This window comes from Drosophila novamexicana, unplaced genomic scaffold (genome assembly GCF_003285875.2).
Source record: "Drosophila novamexicana strain 15010-1031.04,08,12 unplaced genomic scaffold, DnovRS2.1 tig00004554-arrow-pilon, whole genome shotgun sequence".
Lineage (NCBI taxonomy): Eukaryota > Metazoa > Arthropoda > Insecta > Diptera > Drosophilidae > Drosophila > Drosophila novamexicana.
The window spans coordinates 5,126,693-5,138,863 of NW_020825051.1; the positions used below are offsets into that span (position 1 = coordinate 5,126,693).

The following is a 12,171-nucleotide window of genomic DNA, read 5'->3' on the forward strand; positions in this document are numbered from 1 at the left end:
ATCAAGGCCCCTGTCGCATGGCCAATCAGTTTGCCAATCACTTGCTGCATTGCGCTTTGCTCGGACGTAGTATCGCCCAGCATTAAATCTAAATAAGTTTTTTTTGGTTGGATTTCTAACCGTCTAGTACAAAGTCTACGTGACAATAATACAAGAATGTGTGTTTAATACTCAGTGAATTGAAGTTTTCATTCATCGTTCATCGCTGCTTCTGTGCAAAAGTCGTGACCCCAAAAAGCTGCTGCTGCTGCTTGTCCTCGCCAAACACACTTTCACTAAAGTACCTTACGCCCACTAGGAATAATTGTGCAATAATTAAAGAGACTTAAGATGTCTACGCAGGAAAAGGAAAAGGTCATTCGTGTTGGTTCACGCAAAAGCGAGGTAAGCTATGTGCATATATGTATATGTAAGTGCTTGAATATGTGCATTCGATTTACTCAACTTTCATTTGAATTTCAATCAGGTATTTACGTCCATCCGCCTCGTGCTTGCTCCCTCTACGCTTCCTTCTCTGTCTCTCTTCCGTTTCGTCTCGCCTCACACATTTATGCAAGACCAAGACTTGTTGCTCGCCTAAAAAATACCGCTGCTGCTGCTTGTTGTTGCTGACCGTGTTTTTTTTTTTTTTCTTTATTATTTTGGTTAGTGTTATACAATACTCAGCTCAGATTCGTGCGGCTCTCACGCACTGCTGCTGTTAGTCTCGCAATCACAATATTTATCTGTCAGTGTGCGCCACATTTTACCCCCCGCCCACCGCTTGATTCGTGAGTTTTTATATTTTTATTACTTTTTCACCATATTTTGTGGCAACTTGAGTCGTGCTTGGCGCGGATTGGCTCAAATCAGCTTGTCTTGGCTTGGTCCGGCTTTTTCAAGGCCGCAATTGCTTTAATACGCGCATATTTCAAATTGCTTTGCTAATTAAAATATAAAATGCCAATTGGCAACAACAACAGCAACAGCAGAAGCAGCTGTGACTGCAAATCCAATTGGAAGCTACCATTAATTACTCTCACACTCTCCCTCAATTACTCTCTCACTCCTTTTTGCCATTTACAGTTCATTTACATTTAGCATTTGCATATGCACTTGAAAGCATTTACTCATTACTGTTGCCGCTCTCTTCTCTCTCTCTCTTCCCTTGCAGCTGGCGCTCATTCAGACCAAACATGTCATCGGGCGACTGCAGAAACTTTATCCCAAGCAGAAGTTCGAGATACGTAAGTGAAAGTTTTCTCATTTTCCCCATAATTGTTAACATTGTTAATATTGAAATATTCTTGCGCGCATGCTTACAGTTAACATTTTCCTAGGCTTCACCGTGACTCAGCAGTATTGAGCAGCATTATCAGGCCCAAGTTGAGCCTAGCCAAAATTGTCTTATCAATTCTGCAAGCGTTACTAGCGTAAAGTCTAATAAGATTAAATGTTTTATTTATTTGCATGCAGAGGCGCGTCTGAATTTGTTCATTTTCTGCTCTTTTGCGTGCCTTTTGCCAAAATTTGCTCAATGTCAATGTCTTTTACTTTTGTGGCTTTTATTTCGCTTTTGGTGAATAACTTTAACGATTTTACTTTTAGATTAAAAGCACCCACTTTTCAGGCACTTATCTTTTTATTATAGAAACTTGACTAACGTGCTGCCGACATAATATGTTCATCTATTGAAATTCATTTTACGTTATCTGCCATTGATAACAATTGATAAAGTTTGTTTCTGTTTGAATATTTATGATTAGTTTATTCTTGGTTAAGGTTCACGCAATTCTTGTTGCTTTTATAATCAAAGAAACTATGCAAAAACTTGATTATTGATTGATAAAATTTAACTGATGAAAGCCTTTCTAAATTTACAACATGATAATATTGGACTTTTGTTGACGTTACGTCACTTTCTGTCACGTTTTCTTCCGCAAATTGGCTTTTTATCATACTTTTAAGATTTGCTTTCATAAAATCACGTTAAAGATTTAAATGCAGCTTTAAAGAGAGAAGAATAATGAATTGTTTAAATATGTCACGTAACGGGCATTATTATGGATTTTGTCTAGAAAGAAACTCAAGAATATTTGATGCACGACATATTTATTTATTTAAAATATCATTTTACCAAATAAAATACAAGTAAATAGGATTAGGAAATTGGAGAGCTCTTCTGAGTCTTTTGTTTATATAGATATAGATTATAGTCTGAAGGGGGGAGTCTTACAAAAGTGAGAAGGGTATTGTGACCTAGACAATAGTCCATTGTGCCCAGGACTCCCTGATGAAAGGATTTTAGAATTCTTACTAAAGAAGCCCCGATCCGAGCTGTGTACCCTTTCCTTTTAGCCCAATTAGTGATATATACAGAAGAAAGCCACATTTATTGTTTATTATTTTTGATTACATAACTATTTGCTTACAGTTTGAAATTGCTTCCAAAAACAGAATTTTTCTTAAATTTCCTTCATATTAAAAACGTGCGTTTGCCCTGCCCATTTAAGCTTAAGAATTTCCACCAGCATAATTCCCTCTGTTAATTCCGATAGCTTGGGTGTTTTATCTTCCTTACAAGCTATTAAACGTAATTGTTAATCAATGGAAGCAGTTTGGTGCCTCGCGCCACACGCAACATCCCGTTTAGATACACAAAGTCCCATGCATATATATCCAGTATATATGTATATATATATATATATAATGTATATAGCAGCATATTCAAATAGCGCCAACTGGCAGGCAAATTAAGAGTCTGATAAGCTGCAGTAGTTACTCCATTGCGTGCTGATAAAAAATATTTAAAATTTCGCTATCGTGCTGTGTGCCTGCTTCAGGCGGGAGGGGAACCTCATCATCGGGAACCCAATTCGCTTGCGTGTTTCGCTTGATTGCAGAGTTGCGCTTTTATCTCTGCTGATATAAGAAACGATATCAATTGGAATGGGCCACTGGAGAATAGATCTTCATGCATACTTACAAACATGCAACTCATTTGGATATCTTGTTGACTTTGCAGATACCATGTCCACCTTTGGGGATCGTGTGCTGAACGTTTCACTGCCGAAGATTGGCGAGAAGAGCCTCTTCACCCGCGATCTGGAGGATGCGCTGCGCAATGGCGGCGTTGATTTTGTTGTGCACTCGCTCAAGGATCTGCCCACAGCGCTGCCAACGGGCATGGCTGTGGGCGCGGTGCTGGAGCGTGAGGATGCCCGCGACGCGCTGGTGCTGCGCGAGAATCTGAAGGGGTACACGATTGCCACGCTACCCAAAGGCAGTGTCATTGGTAAGTTTGCCAACTTGTGTGCAGCTACAAGTTATCAACTTACTGTCCCATCTTCCCAACAGGCACCTCCTCATTGCGGCGCACAGCACAGATTCGTCGCCTGTACCCGCATCTGATTGTGTGCGATATTCGTGGCAATTTGAATACACGTCTGGCCAAGCTGGACGCCAAGGAGTCCAAGTTTGCGGGCATCATACTGGCGCAGGCGGGTCTCGTGCGCATGGGCTGGATGAGCCGCATTAGCCAAGTGCTTGAGCCCACGGATCTGCTCTATGCCGTCGGACAGGGCGCTCTGGCCGTGGAATGTCGTGCCAACGATGCTCATGTGCTGACCATGCTGCAGAAGCTCATGTGCCTGAACACCACGTGCCGCATTTTGGCGGAGCGCAGTTTTCTCAAGACGCTGGGCGGCGGCTGCTCTGCACCAGTTGCTGTCTGGAGCAATCTGAAGGGCGAGCCAAGCAGCATCAGTGCCAACAACAGGCAGCAGCAGCAGCAGCTAGAGGAAGTGGGCTTGTCGCTAACTGGCGCTGTCTGGAGTCTGGATGGTGCTATTGAAATACGCGAGCACCTGGACTGTGCCTTGAATGAATCTGAGACGGAGGTGCTGCGGCGCAAGCGTGCCGCAAATGAGCAACAGCAGCAGCAGCAGCCGGAGCAGGAAATGTCCAATGGCAACCACAGCAACAGCTGTGATTCGCCGCCTGCCACGAAGCGTGCTAGGAATGGCAACAGCCTGCCTGCCAATGGCACTGGCTCCGGGTCCGGCTCGGGCTCCGATTCAAGCTCTGATAGTCCGCGCCAACAGGGTAGTCCGCCGGTCATATGCGAGGACGCCTCCGTTACAGGCTATATCATGGAGGACCTGATCGAGCGGCACATCGATTTGGCGCGCAAGTGTCCCGTTGTTGGCCACGACAATAACAATGCACTAGGCGCTGGCGGTGACGCTGGCGGCGGCGGCGGGGATGCGGACACCAGCAATGCCAACACAATTGCTCACTGTCCGCTGCCGTTGAAGGTCGGCCAGGACGTTATGGGCGAGTGTCCGTTTGTCGACAATGAGACGAAGATTTCGTACGCCATTGCGGGCAAGTGTCCGGTCACTCACATGGCCCCGCTTCCCACGCCAATGCGCAGCAATGGCGATGAGCCGGACAATGCGACAACGACAGCAGCGTCTTCCAAGTGCCCGTTTGCAGCCATGCACCAAGGCAGCGGCCTCGAGGTCAGCCAAGAAATCACGGGTCACGCGAAATGCCCCTTCCTGCAGAAGACGGTGCAAATGTTCGACTATGCCGATGAGGAGCAACCGCAGCCGCAGCAGCTCAAGCTGCCTGTGCTCATCGAGGATGTGGATAATCTATTCTGCGGTCTCTATCAGCACGCCTGCCACAGCCGGGACATATACGTGAAGGCCAATCGCTTGGGCCAGACACTGGCCGAGCAGCTGATCAAGAAGGGAGCGCTCGACGTGATGAAGGTGGCCCAAGCGGAGATTCACAGCAAAGTGGGCACCTGAGCCAGCACAGGCTACGGCACGGCTTTCCATCTTTATCATCACCATAATCCATTCAAGAGTACGCATTAAGTAGAAAAGTTGAACTAGAAAATTGTTTTCATTATTTTTGTTTAGTTACGCGCGGGCTCTGCGTACATTATTTGTTGGGTTAGTCTTAAGGCTACTCGTAAATCTTATTTTAACGCATGTAGGAAATATATTTATATATTTTATATAAATATATAAAAAAAACGTGCTCTCTCTTTAGGAACTGCTCTCAAATTGTCGTTGGTTTTCTTTGTAATTTACATTGTTTATGTTATGGAAGTCAAACAATATATATACATATACAAAATCATAAACCTTATATATAATTGAAAACTACATATATATTTGCTTAATGGAATTGGCTTCCATTTCCGTGTTAGTTTCTTGTATTATTGAGGTTTTGTACTGTTTACAAATAGTTAAAAAGAAAATTAAAACATTAAAAATTCAGTCATTTTGGCATCCTTCAAGGCCTGAATTGCTGTGTACAAATCTGAAAAAGTAAGGAAGATTTAGTTAATACATTATTATAACAAGAAAAAAGTTATCTTCAGCTAAGAAATAATTCCACGTATGAATTAATATTCTTACTGAGAGCTTTAAATTATCAAATTGAGAGCTAGTTTGACTAATTCCTGATATCTTAAGTTTTTCCAAGAGCTGAGCCCGATAGTTAATATGTCTAAGTACGAGGCAGTTTTCCAACGGAAAAATCTTAGCAGACTGACATATCTCTATGTATTAGATAGATTATATATACATAATCATACGTAGCTATTTTAAGGTCCTTCAATGCGTTATACTTTTTGGTAATCAAACTATTTTCTGCATATTTCCTGTGCTATTCTTAGACACATGCTAGTTATATCAGTTAATTATTTGATATGATCGTTATGTAACTTACATTACTTCGCGAGTTTGTGCTTCTTGTTCAAGTGAGAGCAGAGGAAATTGGCCGCTGCGAAGACCTTTTCGCAGTTTTTATAGCCGCATGGCAGACCGTCGACGCCGTTGCAGACCGAGAAGTGCTTAACGTACTCCAAGCTGTCGTTATAGGTCACCTTGCAATTGGGGCATGTCAGTTTTGTGGTATGCTTCTTGAGCATATGCGAATCGAGACGTTTGCGTGAGGCAACCACCTTGCTGCACATGCTGCAGCTCAGCTCCGACTCGGAGAGCGCCATCGAGTCTACCTTTGTGCGCTTGTGCGGCTTGACATTGGGATTGATCTCGTCGAGCAGCTCGATATCACTGTCTGGCATCTTCTGCTTGTCGCTCTTCGATTTCTTCAGCGGTTTCAGCTGCACTGGGCTGGCCAGTTCCTCATCGGCGGTGTCCGCTTGTGATGACTCCTCTGCCTGCTGTTTGGCTGCCTTGCGTTTGCCCGACTTCTTTGGCGTGCCATTGATGGATACGATCTGCGATGAGTCCAGCGGATCTACATCATTTGTGAGTTCCTTCTCTTTGCTGTCTACAATTTGTGATGAATCGAGTGTATCTTTATCTTTCTTGGACTTAATTTTCTTCTGTACAGGCTCCAGCGGATTTACTTCATTCGATGATTTGACCTTTTTGCTTGGCGAGTCGATTTCTATGATTTGTGATGATGACTTTGTCGTATCGACATCTTTCTTGGACGTCATTTTGCTGGACATGTCGACGTCAAATGAGTCCAGCAGATCAATATCATTCAGATCCATATTATTCAGCTCCTCTATGATCTCGTTCTCTTGGCTGAGTGTGGGCGCGACCAGTCCGTCGTTGGCCTTTGGTTTGCTCTTGGCTGGCGAGGCCAGCTTCGGCGCAAAGAAATCCTTAAGCACTTGTGATGGCTTCTTGGGTTTTTTGGGCGTGCCTGCGACCTTGTCAACAGTTGAGCTCTCGGACAACTTGTCCACTTTTGATTTGCTCTTGCTCGGTGAGGCTGGCTCTTCAATGGCTTCCTTATGGGTTGCCTCAGTGTTTAACTCGCTTAATTTCTTTGGCTCTTTTAGTGGTGATTGCCTTTTCAACTTGGCCGGCGGCTCCTCTGTTTCATTCAGCTCGACTGCCATCGTTTTGCGTCTGCCTGTAATCTTAGCTGGCGAACTGGCCAGCGGGGTGGCCTCTTCCTTGCTGGGCGGCTGGTTAACCACAATCGAGATGGTTTTGCGTCTACCTTTTATTTTAGCAGGCAACGCAGTGTTGGTGTCGTCCTCGCCGCAGTGCTTCTTCTTGTAGTGGCGATCCATTGTGACTTTGTGCATAAAATGAGAATCGCAGGCATCACATTTGAATGCTTTGGGACGCTCAATGTTATGCACGGTCTTAATGTGCTCCTGTAGAGCTTTGACCGCGCTGAAATCTAGATGGCATATCTCGCACTGGTATGTGGTAGCTTGCACTTGCTCCCCGGCGGGCTTTGGTGTGGACGAGTTGGTGTTATTGATGGCAAAGGTATATTCGGTATTGGAAGGTTTCGGCTTTGGCTTCAGGGCCGTGAGCACTGCCAGCTGTGGGTCTGGTGCTGCACTTTCATCCTTCTCCTCGGTTATGCCGTGTGTCAGCAGATGCGACTTTAAGGAGTTCAGCACTCCAAAGGCTTTGGTACACTTCATGCAGTTGTAGATGCGCGGACGCTTCTGTCCGTGCAATTCTTTCAAGTGTTTCTTCATGGGATTTGGGTAGACGGATGCAAAGTCGCATAGCTTGCACTCGAAGCCGGTTGCTATATTCTTAATTTCTGTCTTCCCGACTGTCGTTACCTCGTCATCTTCCTCATCCTCCTCCTCGGTGTCACTGGCATTGTCAGCGTTGCCACCAAAAAGCTGTATAAAATCTTTGTTCTTTTTGGGCACATCCTTGGCGGGCGTCAACTTGATTGCATTCTGTAGCAAATCTTCTACCTTCTTTGGAGTGGACGGTTGTGCTGATGCCGCAGGTGTGCTAGTTTGTGGCAGACTTGCTTTGAGAGCCTGTTTTCTAGGACTCTGCTGGACGCCCACTGCCGAGCTGTTTAGTTCTTTGAGTCCTTTCTTTGTCGCTGGAGTCTTGTTTGGCGTGCCTTTTTCCTTAGCAGGCGTCATTTTGGGGCTCTCCAGGTCAACAATGGGCGTGCCGTTGGTAGTTGCGGCGCCTTTTGACTTGCGCTCCTTGGCTGCCGGTGAATCAATGTTTGTGACAGGCTTTGTTCGCTTTGCCTCGTCTGTGTCATCTGACTCGGCTTCAACAAGGACTGTTTCAATGTTCTGCTTCTTGCCAGTCTGCGTCAGCTTGGACACCAACTCGATGGCTCTGGCGATGGTGCCGGTTGTGGCATGCAAAGTTGAGGCGCACAGACTGCACAATTTAACAGTTGTTGGGAGCGGTATCTAAATCGTTGGAATTGTTGTTGTGGGTCACATGTAATATGAATGAATTCCAGTTGTAAGACTGTACTTACGGTGCGTTGGGTGACACTTTGTAGAATGTCAACGATTCTGCAGCCGGCAAATTGCTTTCTGTTTGTGTAAATCTGATTGCCATCTTTTGCGACTTGGCAATAGTCGCAAAGGATTAACTCCTTTTTTGTATTGCCGCTCATTTTGTCCTATTTTGAAAACGCTTAAAATCGGAGTAGCACGTTGCTGCTCGAGTAATAATAAATGTGTAGTTGCCTGGTCACACTGTCCAACAACGTTCAGGGCTGCGTAGTCGATACAAATGAACTGTTTGCCTATCGATGCGCATTCCGGCTCCGTACAGCAACTATCGTCTATCGGTGCTCAGCACTTATCGATATTTGTTGCTTAGCTGGTTTTGAATATAACGACAACTATATAAAACTGGCTACACTTTGTTGGCTAATCGAAATAAAGCTGCCCCTGATCTGCGTTTACTTCAAATTAACGCATTTGTTATGCCAGCGCCGCGGGGCAGTCGCAATTGTTGTTACCATTTCAATAAAAAATAAAAACGTGCCAGTAAATGCAGAAGCTTATCTCTGGGCCACTCGTTAAGCCTAATTGTCGCCACATTTAACACATGTCGCGAGAGTCGTTGGACTTTTCGAGGTAGTTCCTCGGTCTCCATTTGCATTTTTAGCATGGAATGCCAGTATCCGATTCCGCTTGACAGTAATTACGTCCGACTGGCTCAAGTTCGCAAAAAAAAAAAAAAAACTTTGATTTTTAATGAAGGTCATATGACAATGCTCATGCCTAATACCCAGCCACAATTTGTTGATTGATTTCTGGCAAGCGAAATCAATAAACAAGTGCGCTCCAAGCACTTTACAGTAGCCATTTGCGCTGTCTCCCCAACATGGCGTATTCGTTATCTCAAGTGTGCGCAGGCAATTCGCAAACTTTGCGCCAAATTGTATTTACCATTAACAATTGGCCATTGAATTGCAATTGCTTTAAGGAATTTTAACTTTTGCAGTTAGTTTCGCCTTCAGTCATTGGGCTTGTACTTAAACCCGTCGGCGCGACTTTGAAGTACAATTTAGAAACGAATTCGTTTCATAAGTGAAAATGTGTTTTCGTTTATGGCTACCTTGGTTACTCCTACGAGAAAGGAGCATCCCAACTCAATTAGCAACTGAGCAATTCTTATTTTATCATTAAATGTTGTTATTTTTTTGTGGCTGTAATTGGGCTTTGAAAACTTGATTCGCTTAGCCCGATCAAAGCCGTCTGACCTCCAGCCCTGGCCAGCTGTGGCTTTTGCCTGCTTCTTCTGCTTCTGCTGCTTCTTCGTTGGCATTGTCTAAAGCAGAATATACTCTAAATAGAAACCGAAATAGAAACCGAAACGGAGTTTCTCTTGCTGAGAAATCTGCCAAGCAGCGGCGACGTCGGCCCAAGGCCAAGCAAATTACAACAGCGGCTGGCGGTCGTCCGGCTCCGGCTGAGGCTTTTGTGCCGTAATTGAGTTCATTATCATAATAACCCATTGACCAACTTGTCAACCTGACAATATAGCTGTAAGCTCAGTCGGGGAAACGCCTCGGGCTGTTGCCGTTGCCAAGAACTCTTGGATTTTATTATTTTTGTAATAATTAAATATTACATTTTTTTTATTTTTTCATATTCACCGAAGCTTATGCATAAAAAATAGTTCCTAAATAAATCTAAAATCCAACTGAAAGGTCAGCTGGGTGAAGCCGAGCAAGTCTTCTGTTCTTTCAAACTTTTTTCAAAAGTTCTCGGGCTTCCATCGAAAGCTTTTGACTTAGTTCCCAGCAAGGGATTAAGCGAGATTGTCAACTGGAATCGATACACGATTTGATTTATTGTTTGGCAGCCAAGTGGCATTAAATGCTGAGTTTACGTAATAAATTTAATTAATACACTTAAGCGTTTACAGAATTAATGGACTGTCGTTAGGCATAAACAACAAAATCGTGTGCACACTTGACCCAAACGCTTTTATGCCCATTTCAAAGGCTACGTCAAGTCGACTCGTGTCGAGTTCTAAACGGAGCTGAGGCTTTATTTTTTCATTGTAATTAAACTTCCACTATATTTTCAGTACTATTTTTGTTATTTTTTTTCGACTTGCCTCAGTTGCGGAAGTTTTTGCCCGAGAGTTGGGCTTAACTCGGAGTTTGGCTAATTGACAGCCATTATGCCTTTACATTTATAAATAGAAGTCTTAATTCGGTGCGGAGAATTATTTTAAAAATAGCCGCATATATTTGATTTCTAAAAATAAGCTAATGGCACATTGTATTAGAAGAAGAAGAAGAAGCAGGCGCATGAGCAATTCAAGATAATGAAATTCAATGTTTGTTTTGCAAATAAATCTGTGCATTAAATTTAATTGAACAACTCGAAACTTGTAATGAAGCAATCGCTGCGAGAATCAATTTAACTGCGATCCCGATCCCCTGAGCTGGATTCTAAGAAAACCTACGGCGATCCGGTTTTATAGACATGCGGAAGTCGTAGACCAAAAACTGTATCAAAATTTACCCTGTAATGTTATTTAATTATCTGGTATTATATGTTAAAGACAAAGCACAACCCACACAAAGCACATTGCGTACTTATGCTCGAACAATCTCACTTCAATAGCAAAAAGTTAAGATCAAGCAACCAGAATAAAAAAAAAATAGCTACACCTGATGCCACCGACAATATCATTAACAACAAAGAGACAATAATATTGTTTAATAAAAATTGCCAGCATCATTTTGCAGCGATTAATAAAGCAACAACAACAAAATAAGCTAGAAATAGAAAAGATCAGCACAAATAGCATTCGATAAATATGCTTGAACCCTATGAGAACTATGTATAAAACGAGAGTGCTACAGAGTATGCCCAACTAGGAGATACCCTGTAGAAAAAGACATTTTCTTATCTTCTCTCTAATTGAGTTGGAGGAAGGGGAGGAAGATAGGAATGGATTCAACTCTTGGTGTGACATTTATTTTCAAAACTTTAATAAAACAATTCAATTTTAAATTTATAGCTGCCCGTTCTACTGAAAATATTGTTATATATAAATATTTTCATATAGAAATAGCGGGCTAAATTTGATATATACCCAAAGTTGGCATTAATCTAACATGTTTTGATAAATCCAATGCTTGGGTCTTAAGATTATTTTTTTTTTATTAGCTTTAAATTCGATTTGGGTTTCAATCAGACTGTTCTATTGTGTACAAAGGGTTTCTTAGTAAAATATAAATTAGTTTCGTGCTCCCACCTTGATGCTTACTCTAGCTCCACTCAATCTTCGCATATGAATTAAGTGACGCTCTCGACAGCTGTCCAAAAGGCTAAAATAGATTTTACATAACAAATGATATAGAGAAGAACAAGATCGCGAACAATTATCGCACAGCTCGTCAAGGGTAAATAAACTATGCTGGATTATGGGCCAGCTTGTCAAGTGCTATTGTTGTGGCATAAATCTTGGCAGTTAATGCTCCATTAGAATTGGAAATGGAGCTGCAGCTTCGCTTGACCACTTCCGGGTCAAGCGCCTGTACGAGCTTTTGGGGCGGGCAGCGCCAAGTGCCAACAGCTTCGGGTCGCGTGTGTGTGCTTGGACCCCATCCGAGTGCCGAGTGCCAAGCTGCGCTAGGTGTTCATTAGCTAATTGCTTTTTTTTTTTTGTGGCTGCGATGCGCAGTGTGCGACAAATAGTTGGCTTGGCTGGAGTCAGCCAGAAATTGTGATTAATGATTATTTGATTTTCGGTATATCTAGGTATTTCGGCAGCAGGCCAGCCAAAGTCCAAATGCGCATTGTCGAATTAGCCTTAATTGTTGACGGTATGCAAAAATTAGAGAACTGAAAATCGAACCCGCAAATGGGGCGTTATGGCTCCGGGCGTATTGCTCATACCTTTGGCGGCACATTCGAGCTGAGGAAAG

The 12,171-nt window shown here is 43.2% G+C and overlaps 2 protein-coding genes across 2 annotated transcripts; one reads left to right on the forward strand and one right to left on the reverse strand.

Annotated features, from left to right (window-relative positions):
- The first annotated feature begins 36 nt into the window (after positions 1 to 36).
- LOC115769523 lies at positions 37 to 5,107 on the forward strand. The gene is made up of 4 exons (XM_030714363.1): positions 37 to 384; positions 1,154 to 1,226; positions 3,005 to 3,274; positions 3,337 to 5,107. Exons 1-4 carry the CDS (start codon positions 331 to 333, stop codon positions 4,794 to 4,796), a joined length of 1,857 nt encoding a protein of 618 aa, XP_030570223.1. The 5' UTR covers positions 37 to 330; the 3' UTR covers positions 4,797 to 5,107.
- LOC115769522 (zinc finger protein CG2199) lies at positions 4,879 to 8,403 on the reverse strand. The gene is made up of 3 exons (XM_030714362.1): positions 8,245 to 8,403; positions 5,728 to 8,173; positions 4,879 to 5,316 (listed from the first exon to the last, which is right to left on the reverse strand). Exons 1-2 carry the CDS (start codon positions 8,383 to 8,385, stop codon positions 5,729 to 5,731), a joined length of 2,586 nt encoding a protein of 861 aa, XP_030570222.1. The 5' UTR covers positions 8,386 to 8,403; the 3' UTR covers positions 4,879 to 5,316; position 5,728.
- Between the last annotated feature and the right edge of the window lie 3,768 nt (positions 8,404 to 12,171).

Bases quoted from the DNA above. Each gene is read 5' to 3' on its own strand.
- LOC115769523 (XM_030714363.1), top strand. From the start codon at position 331: ATGTCTACGCAGGAAAAGGAAAAGGTCATTCGTGTTGGTTCACGCAAA. The intron at 385-1,153 runs GTAAGCTATGTG...CTTCCCTTGCAG, and splicing joins TTGGTTCACGCAAAAGCGAG to CTGGCGCTCATTCAGACCAA. The intron at 3,275-3,336 runs GTAAGTTTGCCA...TCTTCCCAACAG, and splicing joins ACCCAAAGGCAGTGTCATTG to GCACCTCCTCATTGCGGCGC.
- LOC115769522 (XM_030714362.1), bottom strand. From the start codon at position 8,385: ATGAGCGGCAATACAAAAAAGGAGTTAATCCTTTGCGACTATTGCCAA. The intron at 8,174-8,244 runs GTAAGTACAGTC...CCAACGATTTAG, and splicing joins AAAGTGTCACCCAACGCACC to ATACCGCTCCCAACAACTGT.